Source organism: Monodelphis domestica, chromosome 1 (assembly GCF_027887165.1).
Source record: "Monodelphis domestica isolate mMonDom1 chromosome 1, mMonDom1.pri, whole genome shotgun sequence".
Taxonomy (NCBI): domain Eukaryota; kingdom Metazoa; phylum Chordata; class Mammalia; order Didelphimorphia; family Didelphidae; genus Monodelphis; species Monodelphis domestica.
The window spans coordinates 551,824,775-551,849,300 of record NC_077227.1 but is presented as its reverse complement, the minus strand read 5'-3'; the positions used below and the strand labels follow the sequence as shown (position 1 = coordinate 551,849,300).

The 24,526-nt window shown below is 34.5% G+C and overlaps 1 protein-coding gene across 6 annotated transcripts in view; it reads left to right on the top strand.

The window, feature by feature from the left end:
* Positions 1 to 24,526, top strand: part of SNTG2 (syntrophin gamma 2) — a 771,339-nt gene that overhangs the window by 599,250 nt on the left and 147,563 nt on the right. For 5 of the 6 annotated variants that reach the window (XR_008915522.1, XM_056813383.1, XM_007476195.3 and 2 more), the window contains 2 exons: positions 7,191 to 7,262; positions 21,263 to 21,472. Coding sequence is in view for 5 of the 6 variants with exons in the window: in XM_056813383.1 (XP_056669361.1) it covers positions 7,191 to 7,262; positions 21,263 to 21,472 (282 nt within the window). In the remaining variant the exon portion in view is untranslated. The remainder of the gene's footprint in view (positions 1 to 7,190; positions 7,263 to 21,262; positions 21,473 to 24,526) is intronic. The other variant, XM_007476197.3, reaches the window with a different exon arrangement.

Here is a 24,526-nt window from a genome sequence, read left to right as displayed (position 1 = left end):
ATCTGAATGAATATCATTATTTTATTTCCTACATGAATTTTCCTTTAAGCAATATGTATCTTCTTCCACAGCATGATAAACATGGAAATATGTATTGTATTGTAACACATATGCAATCTATATCTTATTATTATTATATATTATTATTATTATGCTTTCTTAAGAGGACTGATGTGAGAATGGAGAGAAAATGACCATAAAATATTATTAAAATTGTATTGACATATAAAAAGTTTTTTTAATTAAAATAAGTCCCTCTCCATGTAGACTTTGCCCTCCCCTTCAGGATTATAACATATTACTCTCCATTATTCTACTTTATCAGCCCAAATTGCATACTAGAAATTCTCTGATATTGGTATTCCAACTTCTGTTTCCATACCTTTGCCTAAACTGTTCTCTCAAAGTCTGGAAAACATGTCTTTTTAAATTTCTATCTCTTAAAATCTTTAAGTATTTCATGGATCATTTCATATTCCATTCCCTATGAGAAGTCTTTCCTCTTCACCCAAATATCAGTGAATTTTTTCCACCTGAAAATGATCTTATATTTAGTTATCTTTGATATATGATTGCCTATTCGTATATTGTAAGAACTTTGAGGTCAAGAACTGTTTTAGTTTTGTTTTTATACTTCCCAATCCTAGAATACTCTGTTCATCCTAGATTCTTTACATATACATACATGCATGTTATGTGTATATGTACAGACATGTATATATATACATATATACATATATATGTTTAATTCTTCTGAATTATCCAAGGATCAAAAAACCCAGAAAATGAGGCAATTGGGTCGCACACTGGATAGAGTGCCAAAGACTTGCAGTCAAATCAGTCAGATATTTCCTCACTGTGTGAACCTGGGCAAGTTACTTAATGCCAGTTCCCTACCCACTGCCACTTTTCTCTCTTAGAACAGATAATAAGGGGGGTGGAGCAGCTGGGATAGCTCAATGGATTGAGAGCCAGGCCTAGAGATCGGGTCCCTGGGTTAAAATCTGGCCTCAGACACTTCCAACTAGGTAACCCTGGGCAAGTCAATGAACCCTCATTGCCTGGCCATTACAATTCTTCTCCTTTGAAACCAATACAAGTGTTGATTCTAAGGTGTAAAGAAAGGATTAAAAAAAAGAATTGATAGAAGACAGAAGATAAGGTATTTTTTGTTTTGTTTTGTTTCTGATCTTACTCTCTATGATGATCTAAAATTCTATAATCTGACTCTTTCAATCTATCTTTCCTTTGAATCATTCAGTAATTCACAAAGAATTTATTAAATATATTCTTAATATATACTTAAAATAGCATAGTCATTTTGCTGTGGGCTGAGGAGTTTTTAAAGTGAGACAGCCCTAATTTTTTTAATGGGTAGGAATAATTGGCAAAGTGCTCAGCACAATTCATATATTGTACAAATCCATGAGATTTTAATCAAGATTTTTTTAAAGTTCTCCCTGATATGTCAGGCATAACGTAAGAAAGCATCCTTGTACTTCAAAGGAAGATGCTATACCAAGAAAACTTTTTTTTTAATTTTTAACTGCTTTCCCCAGAATAGAAATAGCTTTTTATTTTGTTGATTTCTAGTTTACAAGAGGCAACAAGAAGCATAATTCTCCCAAAATTCAATGTTTTCAAACTTCATTAAAATGTGTTAAAATAACAACCATAAAATCAAATTTACAATATATTAAGGAATTAAAAAACATATAAATTATGCAACAGTTGTCAATGTATGCAGGAAATTGTGAGGAGCAATTTTTTAATGCCAATTAAGCAATCACAGCCTATCAGATTTGGTAGTTTACCTAGAAGAAAATAGCTTAAGTGCAAATTTGTTGATTGAAGATATATTCAAACATTATAAATCTACTGCTAATACAGAGGAGGTCTTCTTATTTTTGTTGTATGTCATGAAACCTTTTGGAAATCTATTAAAGCCTATCCTTCACTCAGAATATTTTAAGTGTATAAAATAAAAGGCATTAGATTACAAAAGAAACATTCTATTAAAATAATTTTCAATATATTATTTTTAAAAAGATAAATTTATGTAATCTCAGGTTAAGCAACCCTGGTCTATGACTGTAGGAAGTTATTGTAAGGAATCATTGAAACAGTCAGGCAGTCATTTTTTCAGTTTTGTCTAATTTTTCATTACCCCATTTGGGATTTTCTTGGGAAAGATATTGGTTTGGTTTGCTATTTCCTGCTCCAGATCATTTTATAGATATTCTAACTGAGGCAAACAGGGTTAAGTGACTTGCCCAGGGTCACAGAGCTAGTAAGTGTCTGAAGCCAAATTTAAACTCAGGAACTCGGGAAATGATTTCTAATCCAGAACTCTTCCCAATTTGCCCTCTAACTACCCTAATCATTGAAACAACATCATAAGATATTTTATGCCTTATTTGACCATTTTAAATAGCCTTAGTTTTCACAGATTGTTGGAGTATATTCATCATATGTGAAAAAATGTGTTATTGAATTTCAAGAAAATATTAAGGAATGAATTGTTTAATCCATTATTCTTAATGATTATGTTACTAATTCATGCTCCCTCTTTTTTCAAATAATTTGACCAAACAACATTTAAACCATTAGTTTGTGTTATTTTCCATTATCTTTCCTCCTGAGTGACCATTTATATTATATGGTTGAATAAATACTATTTCAGGTGATATAAAAATCATTTATCAGAAAAAAAAATTAGAGGCTTTTGAAGGACATATAGAAAGTTTAAGTTGCCATCACCTCCTTACTGTTCCTATTTGACTCCACAAGTCCACCTCAATTTTCACTAGATACTTTCTTTAAAAATAAAATGTTGAATGTACTTCATTGTCTTCCATTGGCTAAGAGAGAGAATCTTCATTTCCAAAGTGAAGAACACCTCTGTAATGTGATTTATGGCTTAGTCAATCTGTTCTGTTACTTTTATTACCTCACTTATAATAGGTTTTCTAAAACTATAGCATTTTTACAGATTCTGAATGACATACCCTTTTAAGTCAGATCCTATATTCTTGTACCATAATCACACTGGAAATACAGTCCACATTTATTCCATAATGCAGGATTATTGCCTTGGCCAGCAAAAATACATCTAGCACCCTCCAAAAAAAAAAACTATCCATCCTGCTTCTAGCTCAACCCTTATAGCTAACCTCTAGGAAAGAAATTCCTTTGGAGAAGGGGGGTGAGCTATCCTCAAAAGCTGCCAACCAACTGTCACCCGAAAAGCAATCAGTCCAGCCTAGCTGAAGCAGCAAGGAACTCTGAGGGAGGAATAAACAATAACATGGATCTGGCAAGTCAAATCACTACCACAACCTTGGCCATCATCTTCCTTCTCACTCCTATAGGGACAACTCAGTTCCATGAACCCAATAGCCATGAAAAGATTCATTCTTGGAGCTTGGTGTCCCTCTTTGTCATTTTGGGAAACAGCCCTTGTGGAGATTCAGAAGCCTGACAACTATTCCTGAAAATATTACAGCCATAGCTACTAGGGACCCAGAAAAGAAATTTCTTGTGACAAAGTCCTTGACACTTATAATTGATTCAAAATCAGAATGTGATGAAATTTAATCAGTAGAAATAACATTAAAGAAAATCCAGTACCATCTGCTTTGCTCCTTAAAGCTTTAGGGACCTTTCCATCTGACTTGTACCTGAAAAGTTGTAATGATATATCTTGCCTCCTTGATTAGAATGTGAGCTCCATGAGAGTAATATTCGACTATTTTTTATTTGTATCCCCAGCACTTGGCAGAGTACTTTTCACATAGGAAGACTTTAATGATTTTTTAATTCATATATGCAGGCAGTAGCATTTGGTTGGTATTTGTATTTTTACTATCGGGTACAATGGTAGAAACTATCTTCTTGGGATGAGATTTCCCTTGAAGGTCATCATTTAGATATTTTCTATTGAATTGCTTAATTATTAATCATACAAAACTTATTTGTTGAACATTATTTTGGTCTTATACTCATATATATTTGCATCATATAGTTAATATTATACTATTAACATATACCACATCTGGTTTTATACATTTATTTAAATGATATAATTAATAATAATTTATTGCTCATTTTTGATGCACTATATATAAGGTGATATGGAAAATGAAAGTGGCATAAACCAATGACTCCTAGGAGAGTTTTATTGTTTGAAGTATCATGATAGGTACTTAAATAGACAATTTGTGATTCATTTTAACTTGGATGAGTGTCAAATGAATGATACAGAAAGTGTAGACTTTTGGGGATTTAAGGAAAAGAAACTTTACTTAAGGCTGAAATGATCAGAGAGAGCTTTGTCAAGAAGTTGGATATTAACTCTTGAAAAATGAATAAGGCTGTATTAATTGGAGGAAAAGGCAGAAAGCTAAGTAATATATTCTTCCCTGAATATCAAAATGAAAAAAGTAATCTATCTGTATTGAAAACAAGCTTAATATATATATATATACATATATGTATATTATATATAAGATGAAATAGATAAAGTAGAAATTTTACTTTTCCTCTCTGCAAATTGTCTCTGGCTTACTCCATTTTTGGAGCAGAATCTTTGGAGAATTTAGAAGCAATAAATATATCCAAAGGAAAGATCACAGTTTCTAAGTTTCTGAAGAGTTTTTACATGGAAGATGACTTAAGTTTGTTGTTTCTGACCCCAGAGGACAGAACTAAAATTGATAGGTAAAAGTGAATGAGACAATTTCAGATTGATGTAAAAAAAAACACTTTTTTAACAATTAAAGATCTCCAAACATAGAGTAAAATATCCTGGGAAGTTATAGATTCTTCTTCACTGTGAATATTCAAACAAAAAGGAGATGTTTAGATTTATGTGAGATTTGATGGTCTCTGAGGTCCCTTCTATCTCGATGATTCTTTGAACCAAAGGGCAAATAGTATGTAAATGTATATTTTAAAAGATCAAACATTGATCCATTTATGTACAGTAAGAGGACTGCAGCTTATCACTCTGAAGATACAGAGAACAACTGAAAAAGTTGACTTATGAGGTCATTAATGTAACAAATGATATTTTGTAATTAGCCTCAACTTATTGTTCCTCCATTTATTGAAGAGAGACTCCTAAAGACATAGGCCTTTGTTAGGATACATGATATCTATATCTCAGATGACAAGGAAATGACAGTGAAGTAATAAAATAATAAAGAAGAGGATGAGATAAGTTCATCTTGTGACAAGGAAGTTGAAAAAGAAAAGAAAAAAATACAGAGAAAATAAGTGTTCCAATCTTGATTCCTGAATGAAACTTTTATATATGACCTTGATCTTCAAACACATTTGGTAGTTTTAAGACACATCATTAAACCAATTGATTTTCTTCACACAGGAAACTATTTAACAACAACCAAAACAGTGATAACTAGAAATTTATAAAACTCTTCTCTGTAATGGTATAAGTAATCTTGTGCATGTATCGCAATAGAACCTGTAAAAATGCAAGTATAGTAGGGAAGTGCTTTTGATATCCTAGGAAGAATAAAAACTGGGTCACTTTCCAGAATCATAAGGGGAATTAATGCAAGTACAAAAAGTTGGTTTTATTAGACCCTGCATTTGTTCTTAATCAAAGGTCTCAGAAGACACAATAGATCCTCCAAAGTTTTTAGTATAGAGTTCTTTAAATTATCAATAGCTAATATGATATTGTGACATTTCTGGCTTTAATTCTATTTTATAAAAAGTAAAGAAAGAACTATTAAGTCTATTTCCTATGGTGATTGGGGAAAAAAGAAAAGAACCAATATGTTCTCAAATATTTTTAGCAGCCCTTTTTGTGGAGTCAGAGAATTGGAAATTGAGAGGATAACATCCTTTGGGGAATGGCTAAACAAGGGAGAGGTGGAAATACATGGGAACTTTAATATAACAAATAAATAAATTAAAGAGCAAAGAAATAATACACCAGTTATCTGTTAAATTGACTGTTCTTGCTGCTTAGGGATGATTTAGTCTTTATTTTTTATCAGGAACTGTGAGTTGACTCTGGAACCAATTAAATATTAAATGGCAATATGCAAGATGTAGTTTTTATTCACATCATTAACTTAATGTTGGAAGGACATTTAGGAAAACTTAATGGCTTTGGAGTTCCTTATTTTATGTCTCTCACATTTTATTTAATAAGAAGTTTACTTCAGGATAAAACAATTTGATCAAATTTCTTGCACAGTGTGATTTTGGTACTTGAAAGTCATAATGCAGTGAACTTTTGATTATCCTTTCTCATGGAAGAGTAAGAGAAACTGATAACATGGCATTCCAATTTGGTATAGAACTCCTGCAGTTTCTTCATAAATAATTTCAACTCTTTTAATCCACCAAGTCAAATTATGTGATTGTTTCTGTCACTATGATATCCACTTAGTTTATTCAAATTAATGATAATCGTTAATAGACACAAGATTAAGAGTTGAAAGGGAGCTTAGAAAAGACATACTCTAAAACCCTTAATTTACAAAGGATGAAACTGAGCCTTAGAAAGCTTGTAATTTGCCTAATATCCCAAAGATAACAGAGCTGGAATTTGAACTGAGGGCCACATTGGATTATAGGAAAGTAAATTTAGAGGTGTAAAGGAGTTTAGAGGTCATCTAGTTTTCTTCATTGTACTAATGAATAAATTGAGACAGATTGATTCAATCACGTTCACATTGATATAAATTGTTACAAGTAGTGTAAGAACTTTGACTCCAAATCAAGGACTTTTTTCACTACATCATATTTGCCCAAATACTAAAACATTAACCTTTCCACGAATTGTTCAAATCCCTGTTAACATCACTCTTTTGGTAGTAACTTAAGAGAGGAAATCTCAAATCATAGTTGCTACTCATAAGGATATTTATTGATGAATTCTTAGATAAAAGGATATCCTGCATTACCTTAAATAAGTTGAAATTATTTTGAACGTAACATATTTTGCATTTAAATTAAACAAATATGATTGGTAAATGATATAGGCACTACATGTATGAGTGTATTGCAAACTAGTGCTCACTTGAGATTTTATTGATAAATATATATAGATATATAGATATATATAAAGTTTCATTTTATGTTAACAGATGACCTAAATGTTTAGTCTAATTGAGTAAAACATCTTTTTATGCATGATTTTCTGTTTCTTACAGGTGAGTACATTAGACTGGGTACGAGCTGAAAAAATCTATAACCTCTGTGAGGTACTATTTAAAGTTCACAAGGTAAGTTCACAATGAAAATGAGGCATCTTCACATAAGCAAGAAAATTTGAGATTTTAGATAATAGAGGAAAAGAAAAAAAATACCTATTCTTTCAAAATTTTTTTAATTTAATGAGAAATTTAAAACATTTTAGATATCCCCACAATCATTATGAACTTTGATCTGCTCTTGTAAAGCCTAATTTGTAATGACTGGTACCTTTTACTATCAGAAGATATTATTGGTAATATAAATGAGCATACAGTTTTATCTATAACACAAATCAAGCATTCACAGGCATCTCATTTAGTGTAGTTACTATCTTGCTATACAAGTGAAATTTTAACTATTCCTAATAAAATGACATTAGTATTGGCTGTCTGCCATGTGTCTGCCATTTACTAACAATGTGTGTCAATACAAAGGGACATGAAATGATATCCATGAAATTCTAGGTATTGGAAATTATATACCTTTTTTGGTAAAGGTAAGCAGTATAATATGGAAGTAAAGTTTATGTTGTGTCTACTAAAGAAATGAGATTATTCTTTTGAGGAAAGTTATTTTATCAGGAAGCCAAATCTCAATTTTTTAAACATTATTTTATTTGGTCATTTCCAAACATTATTCATTGGAAACAAAAATCATTTTCTTTTCCTCCCCCTCCCCCATAGCTGATGCGTGATTCCACTGGGTATCATATGCGTTCTTGACTCGAACCCATTTCCGTGTTGTTGGTATTTGCATTAGAGTGTTCATTTAGAGTCTTTCCTCAGTCATATCCCCTCCACCCCTGTAGTCAAGCAGTTGCTTTTTCTCGGTATTTTTACTACCACAGTTTATCCTCTGCTTGTGGATAGTGTTTTTTAATATCCCTGCAGATTGTTCAGGGACATTGCATTGACACTAATGGAGAAGTCCATTACGTTCAATTGTACCACAGTGTATCAGTCTCTGTGTATAATGATTTCCTGGTTTTGCTCCTTTCGCTCTGCATCACTTCCTAGAGGTTGTTCCAGACTCCATGGAATTCCTACACCTTATTATTCCTTTTAGCACAATAGTATTCCATCACCAACATATACCACAATTTGTTCAGCCATTCCCCATCAATTTTTGGCCACCATAAAGAGTGCAGCTATGAATATTCTTGTACAAGTTTTTTTTTTCCTTATTATCTATGCTATGGCTGGATCAAAGGGCAGTCAGTCTTTTATCGCCCTTTGGGCATAGTTCCAAATTGCCGTCCAGAATGGTTGGATCAATTCACAACTCCACCAGCAATGAATTAGTGTCCCTACTTTGCCGCATCCCCTCCAGCATTCATTACTTTCCAAAGCTGTCATGTTAGCCAATCTGCTAGGTGTGAGGTGATACGTCAGAGTTGTTTTGATTTGCATCTCTCTGATTATAAGAGATGTAGAGCACTTTTTCATGTGCTTATTGATAGTTTTGATTTCTTTGGCTGAGAACTGCCTGTTCATGTTCCTCGCCGATTTATCAATTGGAGAATGGCTTGATTTTTTGTACAATTCATTTAGCTCTTTGTAAATTTGAGTAATTAAACCTTTGTCAGAGGTTTGCATGAAGATTGCTTCCGAATTTGTTGCTTTCCTTCTGATTTTAGTTACATTGGTTTTGTTTGTACAAAACCTTTTCAATTTAATGTATTCCAAATTATTTATTTTTCATTTTGTGACTCTTTTTATGTCTTGCTTGGTTTTAAAGTCTTTCCCTTCCCACAGGTCTGACATGTATACTATTCTGTGTTCGCCTAATTTTCTTATAGTTTCCTTCTTTATGTTCAAGTCAATCACCCATTTTGAATTTATCTTGGTGTAGGGTGTGAGGTGTGGATCTAAACCCAATTTTTCCCACACTGTCCTCCAATTTTCCCAGCAGTTTTTATGAAATAGTGTATTTTTATCTCAAAAGCTGGGTTCTATGGGTTTGTCGTATGCTGTCCTGCTGAGGTTACTTACCCCGAGTCTATTGCACTGATCCTCCTTTCGTTCTCTTAGCCAGTACTAAATTGTTTTGATGACCTCTGCTTTATAATATAGTCTGATATCTGGGACTGCAAGGCCCCCTTCTTTGTATTTTTTTTTTATTGTTTCCCTGGATATCCTTGATTCTTTGTTCTTCCAAATGAACTTCGTTATGGTTTTTTTCTAAATCAGTAAAAAATATTTTTGGAAGTCCAATGGCTATGGCACTAAATAGATAAATGAGTTTGGGCAGGATGGTCATTTTTATTATATTGGCTCATCCAACCCATGAGCAGTTAATGATCTTCCAATTGTTCAAGTCTAGTTTTAGTTGTGTGGAGAGTGTTTTGTAGTTGTGTTCATATAGTTCCTGTGTTTTTTTCAGGAGATAGATTCCTAAGTATTTTATTTTGTCTAATGTGATTTTGAATGGGATTTCTCTATCTAGTTCTTCCTGCTGAACTGTGTTGGAAATATATAGAAATACTGATGACTTATGTGGGTTTATTTTGTATCCTGCAACTTTGCTAAAGTTGTTGATTATTTCCATTAGCTTTTTGGTTGAATCTCTAGGATTCTTTAAGTAGACCATCATGTCATACACAAAGAGTGATAACTTGGTCTCCTTCTTCCTTATTTTGATGCCTTCAGTTTCTTTTTCTTCTCTAATTGCTACTGCTAGTGTTTCTAGTACAATGTCAAATAGTAGAGGTGATAATGGGCATCCTTGTGTCACTCCAGATCTTATTGGGAATGCATCTAGTTTATCTCCATTGCAGATGATATTAGTTGATGGTTTTAGATATATACTGTTTATTATTTTTAGAAAAGACCATTGTATTCCTATGCTTTCTAGTGTTTTTAATAGGAGTGTATTTTATCAAAGGCTTTTTCTGCGTCTATTGAAATAATCATGTGATTTTTTTTTTTGGTTTGCTTGTTGATGTGGTCAATTATGTGGATGGTTTTCCTAATATTGAACCAGCCTGGCATCCCTGGTATAAATCCTACTTGATCATTGTGAATGACTCTTCTGATCACTTGCTAGTATCTTATTTAAGATTTTTTCATCTATACTCATTAGGGAGATTGGTCTATAATTTTCTTTGTCTGTTTTTGGCCTGCCTGGCTTTGGGATCAAAACTATGTTTGTGTCATAAAAGGAATTTGAAAGAACTCCCTCTTTGTTTATTATGTCAAATAGTTTGTATAGTATTGGGGTTAGCTGTTCTTTGAATGTTTGATAGAATTCACTTGTGAATCCATTGGGCCCTGGGGATTTTTTCTTAGGCAGTTCTTTGATGGCCTGTTGCATTTCTTGTTCTGATATGGGATTATTTAAGAATTCTATTTCTTCTTCTGTTAGTCTAGGCAATTTATATTTTTGTAAATATTCTTCCATATCACCTAGGTTGGTATATTTATTGCCATATAGTTGGGCAAAGTAGTTTTTAATGATTGCCTTAATTTCCTCTTCATTGGAGGTCAGGACCCCCTTTTCATTCTTGATGCTGTTAATTTGCCTTTCTTCTTTCCTTTTTTTAATTAGATTGACTAGTACTTTGTCTATTTTGTTTGTTTTTTCAAAGTTCCAGCTTCTAGTCTTATTTATTAAATCAATAGTTCTATCACTTTCGATTTCTCCCTTAGTTTTTAGGATCTCTAGTTTGGTTTTCTTGTTGGGGGGTTTAATTTGTTCATTTTCAAGTTTTTTGATTTGCATTTCCAATTCATTGATCTCTGCCCTCCCTAATTTGTTAATATATGTACTCATGGATATGAATTTTCCTCTAAGTACTGCCTTGGCTGCATCCCATAAGGTTTGAAAGGATGTCTCACCATTGTCATTTTCCTCAATGAAATTATTAATTGTTTCTATGATTTCTTCTCTAACTAACCAATTTTGGAGTATCATATTATTTAATTTCAAATTAATTTTTTATTTGGCTCTCCATGTACCCATAATGATCAATATTTTTATTGCTTTATGATCTGAAAAGGTTGAATTTATTATTTCTGCTTTTCTGCATTTGAGTGCCATATTTCTGTGACCTAGTGTATGATCTATTTTTTTGAATGCGCCATGTGGTGCTGAGAAAAAAGTGTATTCCTTTTTGTCCCTATTTATTTTTCTCCATATGTCTATTAACTCTAATTTTTCTAAGATTTCATTCACCTCTTTTACCTCTTTCTTATTTATTTTTTGGTTTGATTTATCTAAATTTGATAGTGGTTGGTTCAAGTCTCCCACTGATACAGTTTTACTGTCTATTTCCTCCTTCAATTCTCCTAGTTTCTCCATTAGAAGTTTGGATGCTGTTCTGTTTGGTGCATCCATGTTGATTAGTGATATTTCCTCATTGTCTATATTCCCTTTTTACAGAATATATTTACCTTCCCTATCCCTTTTGATCAGGTCTATTTGTGCTTTGGCTTTGTCAGATATCATGATTGCAACTCCTGCCTTCTTTCTATCAGTTGAGGCCCAAAAGATCTTACTCCATTCTTTAATTCTAACCTTGTGAGTATCAACCCACCTCATATGTGTTTCTTGAAGACAACATATGGTAGGTTTTGGGGTTCTAATACAATCTGCTATTTGTCTACGTTTTATGGGTGAGTTCATCCCATTCACTTTCAAAGTTATGATTGTCACATGTGGATTCCCTGGCATTTTGATATCTTCCCCTAGTTCTGACCTTTCTTCCCTAGCTATATCCTTTTGAACCAGTGATTTACTTTGGGTCAGTCCCCCTAGTCCCCTCCCTTGGTATGCTTCCCTTTCTAGCCCCTCCCTTTTTATGCTCCCTTCCCCTCCCGTCTCTCCTTCACTCCCTTTTTATACTCCCTCCTCCCTCTGCCTCCTTAATTTCCCTTTCTTTCTTACCCTGTTGGATAAGATAGAATTCAGGATCCCACTGGATCTAGATGTTCTTCCCTCTCAGAGTTTATTTCACTGAGAGTAAGGTTTAAGTAATACCACTTCATGCTCTCTTCCTCTCCTTTTCATATGAGAGACCTTCCTCTCCCCTTCCCATGTGTATGTTTGTATGGGAAAGATTATTGTATTTAGTCCCCCCCTATTTCTTGAAGTATGTATTATTATTGTTGATGCCTCCCCCCCCTCCATTTTCCTTTCTTCCCCCCCCTTTTACCAGATCTTCTTGATGCCCCAATCTTTCCCTATGCATGATTCTTCTAACTACTCTTATGGTGCATACAATTTTTGAGAGTTACACAATACATTTTCCCCACATATTAATATATATAATTTGATGTAAATGTAGTCCTTATAGAAGAGAATTTGACTTAAAGAAAAAGATAAGATTTATCTCCTTTTCCCTTTCTTTCATATTTACCTTTTATGTTTCTCTTGCTTTCTGTGATTGGATATCAAATTTTCCACTAAGTTTTGGTCTTTTCTTAGCAAATGCTTGGAAATCTTCTATTTTGTTGAATGCCCATACTTTTCCCTGGAAATATATAGTCAGTTTTGCTGGGTAGTTGATTCTTGTTGGAGACCCATCTCTCTTGCCTTTCTAAATATCGTGTTCCATGCTTTGAGATCTCTTAGTGTGTTAGCCGCTAAGTCATGTGTGATCTTTATGGGAGCCCCCTATATCTGAAGCTCCTCTTCTTGGCTTCTTGTAGGATTTTCTCCTTTTCTTGGAAGCTCTTGAATTTGGCGATTATATTCCTGGGGGTTGTCTTTTGGGGACTTAGTATAGAGGGTGTTCTATGAACCCTTTCTATTTCTATTTTGCCCCCTTGCTTCAGAACATGTGAGCAATTTTCTTCTATAATCTCCTGTAGTATAGCATCGAGGTTTTTGTTTATCTCTGGTTTTTTGGGCTGACCAATAATTCTCACGTTGTCTCTTCTTCCTCTGTTTTCCAGGCCTGTGACCTTTTCAGTGAGATATTTTGTGTTTTCTTCTAATTCATTAATTTTTTTGGCTTTGCTTTATTAATTCTTGCTGTTTTGCATGCTCACTGTCTTCCAGTTGCTTAATTCTGGTCATTAGGGACTGGTTTTGCTTTTCAGCTTTGTCTGCCCTTCTATTAGATGCTTCCAGCTCTTTCTCCAATTGTGTAAGTATTTTCTATCAGACTGCTGATCTCTTTCTCCCATTTTTCTTTCCAGACAGTTTCCATCTTTTGGGTAAGCTCCAATTTGAGTTCTTCCAGAGCTTGTGGATAATATTCATTTTGTGAGGCATGTTTTGCTTTTGTTTGGGTTTCATCCTCCTTCTCTTCTTTTCCTTGGGTACTCCTGCCATAAAAGTTTTCAATAGTCACCTTTTTCCCTTTCTTCCTGGAGCCTTGATTTTGGGCCATGTAAGCCATCCCTTTGGTGGTTTTATTCCCCTTTCCTTTTTGGTCTGGGGTCTGGGTGATATGGGCGGATTTTCTGTGAATTTAGGTTGCCTCAGACTAGTTCTTCCCAGCCTCCAATGTTTCTTAGAGTGCAGGCTCCTGTGCTCAGCGTGGCCGCCCCTTTGCTCAGCTCAGCCTCTTAGCATGGCCGCCCCTTTGCTCAGCGCAGCCTCTCAGCATGGCCACCCCTTTGGTCAGTGCAGGAATTTCCCATGAAACGGCCCTGAGAGGTCGTTTCCTTGCAGTCTTTAGATCCCAAGGACCGTAGTGTGCCCCCCCCCAGACAGAGACACTCCTCACTTCCTCACTGTCCCAGTGAGCTCTCTGATACCTTACTCTGGATTGGGGGGGTTGGGGGCAGGGGCGGCTCAGCTCACGTTTTTGTGCAGGCTTTTCCTCCTCCTTATAGTGTGGAAATGTTCAAGCCCCACGTACCTTCGTTTCTGTGGGGTACTGGAGAGTCCCTCCATTCTTCAAAAGGTGATTTTTATGCTCTTTTGAGGTAGTCTATTTCGTTTGGTGCTGGGGAGAGGAAGCGATTCACATCTAGATTGCAACCATATTAACCCGGAAGTCCAAATCTCAAATTTTATGTAAATCTCACATCACTTTATATACTAGAAGTTTTGAAATGTGTACCTGAAATCACAGGAAATTTAAAAACATTTTAATCAATTGAGAACATCTATGTTTCTTAATTGGTAACTAGCTATGTGGCATTAGGAAAGACACTTTAACCTCATTTGTAAATGATGTGTTTGGATTATTACAGTGCTTTTCTGATCTTAATCTCTATAATGACATAATATTCTATAATCTGACTCTTTCAATCTATCTTTCCTTTGTATCAATCAGTAAATCACAAAGCTTCCTCAAGTTTGGGGCCTTTCTCAGAGATTCAAGGGTCCTCAGGTGTGGTGGCAAAGGCGTAAATGAGTGATGGAAGACATCTATGTACATCAGCCTGGGGCCAAGTTTTTCATAGAACTCCTTCACTAGGCACAGGATCAGCTTTTATTTTTATAGCCCAATGAATACATATTTTCTTGGCACACAGCTACATTATTCAACATACATGGTCAATGCAGATGATTGAATGTGATAAGTTAACTTTTAACAAATTGTTTGAGTAACATTCTGTGATCATTCTATATACTTATATTTTTACTATTGATTCTGACAGCATACACAAAGCTTTTGCAAAAGATAAATTATTTCATCACAGGTGGTGTAGCTGGAGGTCAGTTTTTTTCATTAACCTTTGAGGCATTTGAGCTTGTGAAAAATCAAAGAAAATCATTTGTTACCTCTAATAAAAATAGATAATCAGAAGTTCTAGAAGACAATCAACAAACATTGTAGCCAAGTTGAGGGATCAAAGGGGTAATAGAAACATAACTCAGTTTTAATATTAGGCTAATCTTGTCTTAGTGATTCATGGGGAGTTTCCAAGATGAATTTTGGTTGGTGAATCAAGTCAGTGAGGCATGATATGTTAAAGTATGGTGTACAAGTCTCTCCCTAGGAGGATTGATGTACTGGCTTAGGAGAATTTGTTCTGTGCATGGGAGTAGGGGATTTCTGAACACAGCTTTGTTAGAAGTTATATGCATGAGCAGAAGTTAACCCATGATAGTCTTTTGAGCTTGGTTTTGTAAGTACAATTTTTTGGTGGTATTCTAGGGGGTGTGGGGGATAATGTGCAAGTGTTTTGTTCTCATGTTACACAAAAGGGGGCTCAGTGGATGTCTCCATCCTGCCAAGGAGCTACTTTGTGAACTCCTGGCCTCCATGTGTGACCGTGTCAAGACATTGTGGCTTGAAGGCCCCTACCACAAAGCATTTACTCAATGTGTTGTTAATATATACTTAAAAATAGCATTGTTATTTTGTTGTGGGCTGGGGATTTTCTAAAAGTGAGATAGCACTTTTCTACCCTCATGGAGCTTATATTTAATTGGAAGAATACAACATCCAGCTGATTAAATAAAAGAAACAGATAGATAAACAGATACTCACAGACAGACACAGATAGCTTGTAACCCAAAGCAATTCAGGTTTGGTCGTAACTAAGAATATCAGAAAAGCCACTTTAAGGAGGTGGTTTTCAACTGACCCCTAAGGAACAACTTAAAGATGAGAAATGGAATATCATGTATAATGAGACAAAGATAATAAGCCTTTATATAGTGCCTTTTGTGTTCTAGGCATTATACTAAGCAATTCAAATATCTCATTTGATCCTCACAACAATCTTATGAGGTAGGTACTATTATTAATCCCAATTCACAGTTAAAGAAATTGAGGCAAACAGATTTAGGTGCCTTTTCCAGGGTCATAGAGCGAGCAAGTGCCTAAGCCCATATTTGAAGCCAGTTAATTCTAGGACCAGTCCTCTATGAAATGTGCTACCATCTGCCAGAACAGCAAGTAGCCCAATTCAATTGGAACATAGAGTGTATGAGAGGGAAGATGTGTAATTACTCTGGCAAGATAAAGTGGAGCCAGATTGTGAAGCACTTTAAGTAATTAGAAGAAGAATGTGTGCCTTATCCCAGAGGAAATAGGGGAACCACTGCAATTTCTTGAAGAAGGGAATAAGATAGTCAGACATGTGTTTTATGAATATCAATTTGACTATTGTATTAATAATGAATTGAAAAGGCTATACTCAAATAGAATAATTAGAAAGATATCTCAATAGGTCAAATATGAAATGATGAAGAATGAAACTAGGATTATCACTCTTAATGAAAGCACCTTCCTGCCATTGATTATCTCCAATATATCCTATATAAATATTTCTTGTATGTAGTTGTTTGCATGTGGTCTTCCCTAATAGAGTACAAGACCTTGGCCTTTCTCTGAATCCCTAGAGCTTACCTCAGTGCTGCCTTAGTAGAAGTCTCTGTGCAGTGGCTTAGTTGACCATTTGTCAGATATGTGGTACCCAAACAGGTAAGAAGAATCTCTTCTTGAAGGATTGGATCAAAGAGTAGGAAACGGGGGATGATATGGAAACCTTTATCCAAATGGTTTGTAAATCTTTAATTCAATAGGTTATTGGCGGGCCTAATGGACCTGAATGTTTGGAGATCATAAAATTACAAATTTAGAGTTGCAATCAACATAAGTCAAAGCTTCTCATTTTACATGTGCGTAAAATGAGACCAGAAAAGTACATAATTTTTCAAGATCACACAAAGAATAAAGTTTCAAAGGCAGTGTCTGAAATTATGTCCCATCTCTAGCCCAATATTCTTTCCATTGGACCATGTCTCTATCATGACATACCTGAAAGGATTTTTAAAAGTCTTATGAAATGATCATTATTACTGACTTCTTGTTCAACATGACTCAAATGTTAATGTATTCTGCCAGGGTTAATTTATGAGACTTAGTTTATATTGAGATTATTCATTTGTTGACAATGAAATGAAAAATCCAACCTCAAAATCTGACTTTTGGGAATTCAAGATGTAAAAATAATTTCATTTATATTCTTAAGGACTGTAACAGATACTAGACAGCAAAGTTGTTGGATTTTAATTATTTGTTGCCTGTTAGTAGTTATATGGCTTGGAGCATATGAAAGTTGAAAAGCAAACATTTAAGTAAGTGACCATTTTCTCATTTCAAATTCTTAAAAGATAATTGTACGCCCAAAGAGATTATAAGGAAAAAGACAAGTACAAGAATATCCATAGCTGCACCCTTTATGGTGGCAAAAAAATTGGAAAAGCAGGGGACGCCCTTCAGTTGGGGAATGGCTGAACAAATTGTGGTATATGTTGGTGATGGAATACTATTTTGCTAAAAGGAATATTAAAGTGTAGGAATTCCATGGAGACTTGAACAACCTACAGGAAGTGATGAAGAGTGAGAGGAGGAGAACCAGAACATTGTACACAGAGACTGACACATTGTGGTACAATCAAAGGTAATGGACTCCTCCACTGATGGTAATGCTCAATTTTCAGGTAAACCCTGAACAACCTAGAAGGGTACAGGAGAAAAAACACTATCCACATCCAGAGGAAAAACTGTGGGAGTAAAAACACTAAACAAAAACCACAGCTTAATGACATGGGTCAAAGGAGATAAGAATGGAGAAATAGACTCAAAATGAACACCCTATTGCAAATACCAACAACATGGAAAGAGGTTCTGATCAAGAACACAGGCGATATCCAGTCAAACTGCGCATCAGCTATGGGAGGGGAGGGGAAGCGGAGGGAGAGAAATAAAATGATTTTTGTAACCAAGGAACAATGTATGAAATTAAAAATTAAAATTAAAAAAGATAATTGTACCTGTTACCACAATCATGAAATCAGGGCAATTAATTTACAAAATAAGGAAGAGTTTGTTGCCTTTATCCTTAACATGAAAGAATCAGCTTCTCTTACACTGAATTTTCACATAGTCTACTTAAAAAAATAACCAGAGTTTGTCCAAGTTTATGGACTAATACTTGTTTCTTTTTGTTCTTGTTTTTTAAACTAGTTCTTATTCTGAGACTGCACACGCAGCTATGTTTGCAGGAGGGCTAGTAAGAAAGGCAGTTGAGAATTCTTTAAGGCAGAACATTGTAGTTTTGTAGGAGTTTGATTTCTTACTGTGTGTTCTTGTACACTGTGTCTCTCTGGAAAAGCTTTTATGTAATGACTAAAACAGAAGCACAGAATCTTAATTTTGGAAAGAATCTCAAAAGCCATCCAGTTCAGCCAACCCAAACCTGGGCAAAAATCCCCTCCATCAAAATCTGACAAATGGTCATCTAGCTACTGCTCATATTTCTACTAAGGCAGAAATTGCTATCTACCACAGATAGATAAGTAAATATAGAGGCCAATTATTTGGCTTCTATTATGTGCCAGACACTGCTAAGAATTAGGGAAAAATAAAAGCAAATGAGTTGGACTAAACCTTCATGGAATTTAGAATTTAAAAGGAGAACACAGTAAATAAAAGGGAAATAGAAATAAGAGAAGGATAATGGAGAAATGTGGATAGGAAAATGTCTCTAGACATGCTAAAAAGACTACAAAGCAGAGGCTTTTGCAAGGTTGAAAAGGCAGCTCTTGAGAAGTCCAAAAAGGGAGCTGAGATGTTAGTGAGATGACCCACTTATCTTTCGCACAATCTTTTATGTCAAACTTTTCCCAACTGCTCCATTCTACTGCCTTACTTTTATTGTTTATTTATCATGTGTTGCTTGCTTTTTATCATATTTATTATATAACACAACAATGTATTATATGTTACATAAATATATATATATATATATGTTATATATTATATATTTTTTCACATTCTTTCCTATTAAGTTATGAGCTCTGTAAAGGCAAAGACTATATTTGCCCTTTTTATGAATCCTCAGCTTTTAGCACAATGCCTGACACAGAGTAGGTACTTCATAAGTATTTATTGAATAAATGAATATGTCAGATTTTGCCTTACTTTTCTCTCTCCAACACAAATTTTAAATCTTATTTAAATCTGCTCAGAATACACAGAAAGTCTTACAATAATTACTCAGGCATAAATCTTATGAAACTGAATCCCCTTATAATACCTTCTGAGCCTATACATTTTGCCTGAGTCAAATACTGCAGGATTTTTTTTTGTAAGATAAACCACCATGCAGAAATCCATTTTGTCTAGAATTACTTATAATACTGATGTTGCTTCTCTTCATCTTTAATATTTTCTACATGAAGTCAATTTATATTTCAGGAATTAGAATAAAAGTTCAATTGGAAAAAGAGTATTACTTTACAGTTTCAATTTTCCTTTGTGACCTGTGTTCATAAACCCCCTTCCAAAATTATATCTATCAGTGTTTAGGCCAGAAACATAAGTTTGGAGAAATTATTTTGCTTCTCGGTGGTATTCTTTTCTCCCTAAAGGTTATTTACCTTCCACCTATTAAAATTATGTCTATACTGAATTTTTACACCAGCCATGAAATTGATGAGAAAATTGCATCAATCAGTGCCTTGATTGCGGTCGTGACTAAAATTATGAACATCATCTGAATAGTATATCTGAGACATACCTTTTGAACGGTTAAGTAGAATGCACTTCATCAAGTAACATTAATATCCCTTCTGAAAAGAAAAAAAATTAAATTTGTGTTTCACTTTTTCAGATAAAGTTAAACCATCAATAATCTTTCTAAATATTTTTTTCTTTTTTATTAATAAGATGGAAACATTTGTTAGTTAAAGAATTTGCTTTATACATAACTCAATTCAACTAACATAAATTTATGTCCTACTCTATACAAGCACTGTTCTATGTGCTGGGGATTCAAATCAAACCAATAGTCCCACCTTTAAGGAACTGATTTCCTATATAAATGTACCTATACTTGTGTTATTTGAAACTGGACTTGTGATTTAATCAATAAAGGAACTTCTTTAGGAATAAGAGGATGCCCATATAGAACAGCACCTACTTTGTAACATATTCTTGGATAGTACCCAGGCAGTAGTATAGTCAAGTGTCGTACCCAGGATCATGTAGCCAGGAAGACAACCTCTTCGTCTATCTGTCTCTCTATCTCTCTGTCTCTATATGTCTGTCTGTCTGTATCTCTCTCATTCTTTCACTCACACACACACACACACACACACACACACACACACACATGCACACTCTTACTCAAACACAAATCAAAATCAAATTGTGAAAGAAGGAAGGAGGGAAGGAGAAAAGAGGAGTATGAGGAGTAAAGAAGGAGAAATTGGAGAGAGGAGAGCAGAAAGGAGAGGAAAAGTGAGTAAGAGAGAAATAAGAGAGGAAAGAATAAGGAAGAATATATACAGGGGTAGACGTAGATAAAGATATTTTACATCACTCTTTATATCAGTGAAATCATAGGTCTAGTCCCTATCCTGTGTATAATGAATGCGTAATGGAAAGGGATTCAGACTTCGACTCAGAAGAGTATTTGGGTTTGCATACTGACTCCAGTACATTCTGTGTTTACTACCACATACAATTTATTCATTCTTTCTGTGCTTTAGTTTCCTCATTTAATGGTAAGAATAATAATGATGACATTACCTTCCTTATAGGTTTATGTTCTTGCACAAAGAGCAATTAATTATTTCATTTCAATGATCTCTGTTTCCCATTGGACCCATCAACATATAGTATCTTTCTCCTTTGATGGAGATAATAATCTCTATTATCTTATATTAAATATTTCCCTATTTTATCAATGAATAACTAAAAGTGAAGCATAATAAAATACTTCTACATAAATACATTCTCTTAGAAATATATACAGGCTTATATATAATGTGATTAAAAAAACTGGCCTGGCCGTTTGCATTCTACTCTTAATTTTTCTACTCATTCACCTTGTGAATTTAAGTAAATTACTTCATCTGTCTATTTGTCAGGTTTTTTTTTTCCTTTCTCAAATTAAAGAGGTTTAGCTAAGTGACAATTAAAGACCCTTCTAACACTCTGTTTTCATATGTTCTACTTCTTAAGGTCCTCTCTAGCTCTATTTTTTTCTCTATATTAATGTCCCTCCTACCCCTGATACTCTGTATTCCTTCTGTATCTAACATTCCTTTCTATGTTCTTAGCTCCTTTCCAGTAATTAAAGCAAATAAACTTTTATTCTATGTTTTTCAGCTCTGGCTTGCTGATGACTGCTGGTTACAAGCAAATTTTTATCTAGGTCTTCACCAGGACTACGACCTGGAAGACCAACGGCCATATTGCTTCAGTGTCATGGTTGGACAGGGAAAAAGTCATTTTTTCAATGTAGAGCTAGGAAGCGAACTAGCTGTGTGGGAAAAATCGTTCCAAAGAGCCATTTTTATGGAAGTTCAAAGGACAGGGGTAAGTAATATACATTATTTTTAGTAATCTTTGATAACTAACTCCTTAGTAGCCAATATATGGGAATTCCTTGAGCCATATGTAAATTAGATGTTAAAGAAATATTTGTCTTAATTCTAACAAGGTTCAGTTTATTTTCAGATAACAACAAATATTGTTAATCAATGAGTTTTATTAATGTATGGCAATCATGCCTAGCAACATGTGTGATATCATGGATTATCAGAGAGGTAAAGAGTGAGGTGGAAGTAATTAATTTTTCATGCCTTCAAAATGACCAGTGCTTTTAATTGCTCTATTCTTGAGCTGACCTCCAGTAACTACTTGCTCTCTGAATATTAAGAGATATTCTTGCCTTGCAGATTATATTTATAGAAGAACAAATAGTTACATAAAAATTGAAGGATTCAATAAGTTATCTGGATATTTTACTTTTCTGTAACATAATTTCCTTTCTATCCTACATAATTATCAAGAAAGGTTTTTTAAAGATTCCTATGTTTGTCAGCTGTGTTTTCCCTACTAATGACAGGAAATAATTCACACAAAGTCATATACTAGTGGAAATCCATTGAATTGATAACTCAGAATTTATTAGACTATGTACCATCTAAAATAATAAAATCCCTTTCAAGGAGGATATGGATCACTGGAAATAAGAATGACAGAGTATAAATGAATCAAATATATCACAGAGGGGATTACATTTGGCACAAAAAAATTAGAATCATTTTCCCCTAACCTTGTGTGGGGACATCATAATGTATACTATGCTGTATACGAAGTATAAGATGCATTATTAAATTATTTTTTTATTTTAACTTATCTCCTATATTTAATTGCTACTCAAGTTGATTGCTATACAGATAGAAGTTGGAGTAATTTGATGTTAGAGGATACAAACAGGGATATCTTTCCTTGTACTATAATATGCCATTTCGTACAATACCTGGCACAAAGTGGGCAATTGAATGTTTATTCAAGGTTTGATTAAACTTTGTAGTCACAACAGAAGAGTTCATATCCCACCTAAAGTACACTGAATTACAATGGAGTCATTCATCTTCCCTGTGCCTCAGTTTCCTTATCCATAAAATGAGGACAAATATAACTTCCTAACAGAGTTATTTTTTAATCCCATGGATTTGTCTAGATAAGACACAATACAAATGTTAAAAGTGTTCTACACATTTTGGCATTGGTATTTTTGTTGGAATAGTGAGATAAAAGGATGACCATTTCTTTTTTTTTTTTAGGCAACAGTTCATCTTTATTGCCTTTTTTTTTTTAAATATATTTTATTTGATCATTTCCAAGCATTATTCGTTAAAGACATAGATCATTTTCTTTTCCTCCCCCCCACCCCCCATAGCCGACGCGTAAGTCCACTGGGCATTAGATGTTTTCTTGATTTGAACCCATTGCTTTGTTGATAGTATTTGCATTAGAGTGTTCATTTAAAGTCTATCCTCTGTCATGTCCCCTCAACCTCTGTATTCAGGCAGTTGCTTTTTCTCGGTGTTTCCACTCCCATAGTTTATCCTTTGCTTATGAATGGTGTTTTTTTTTTTCTCCTGGATCCCTGAAAGTTGTTCAGGGACATTACACCGCCCCTAATGGAGAAGTCCATTACGTTCGATTATACCACAGTGTATTAGTCTCTGTGTACAATGTTCTCCTGGTTCTGCTCCTCTCGCTCTGCATCACTTCCTGGAGGTTGTTCCAGTCTCCATGGAACTTCTCCACTTTATTATTCCTTTGAGCACAATAGTATTCCATCACCAACATATACCACAGTTTGTTCAGCCATTCCCCAATTGATGGGCATCCCCTCGTTTTCCAGTTTTGGGCCACCACGAAGAGCGCAGCTATGAATATTTTTGTACAAGTCTTTGTGTCCATTATCTCTTTGGGATACAGACCCAGCAGTGCTATGGCTGGGTCAAAGGGTAGATATTCTTTTGTCGCCCTTTGGGCATAGTTCCAAATTGCCCTCCAGAATGGTTGGATCAGTTCACAACTCCACCAGCAATGAATTAATGTCCCTACTTTGCCACACCCCCTCCAGCATTCATTACTTTCCTCTGCTGTTATGTTAGCCAATCTGCTAGGTGTGAGGTGATACCTCAGAGTTGTTTTGATTTGCATCTCTCTGATTATAAGAGATGTGGAACACTTCTTCATGTGCTTGTTAATAGTTTTGATTTCTTTATCTGAGAACTGCCTATCCATTTCCCTTGCCCATTTATCAATTGGAGAATGGCTTGATTTTTTGTACAATTGATTTAGCTCATTATAAATATGAGTAATTAAACCTTTGTCAGAGGTTTCTATGAAGATTTTTTCCCAATTTGTTGTTTCCCTTCTGATTTTAGTTATATTGGTTTTGTTTGTACAAAAGCTTTTTAGTTTGATGTAGTCAAAATTATTTATTTTACATTTTGTGATTCTTTCTATATCTTGCTTGGTTTTAAAGCCTTTCCCCTCCCAAAGGTCTGACATGTATACTATTCTGTGTTTACCCAATTTACTTATGGTTTCCTTCTTTATGTTTAAGTCACTCACCCATTTTGAATTTATCTTGGTGTAGGGTGTGAGGTGTTGATCTATTCCTAGTCTCTCCCACACTGTCTTCCAATTTTCCCAGCAGTTTTTATCGAATAGTGGATTTTTGTCCCAAAAGCTGGGATCTTTGGGTTTATCGTATACTGTCTTGCTGAGGTCGTTTTCCCCCAGTCTATTCCACTGATCTTCCTTTCTGTTTCTTAGCCAGTACCAAATTGTTTTGATGACTGCTGCTTTGTAATATAGTTTGAGGTCTGGGACTGCAAGGCCCCCATCATATGTGTTTTTTTTCATTATTTCCCTGGATATCCTTGATCTTTTGTTCTTCCAAATGAACTTTGTTATGGTTTTTTCTAAATCAGTGAAGAAGTATTTTGGTAGTTCAATGGGTATGGCACTAAATAGATAAATAAGTTTGGGTAGGATGGTCATTTTTATTATATTGGCTCGTCCTATCCATGAGCAGTTAATGTTTTTCCAATTGTTCAA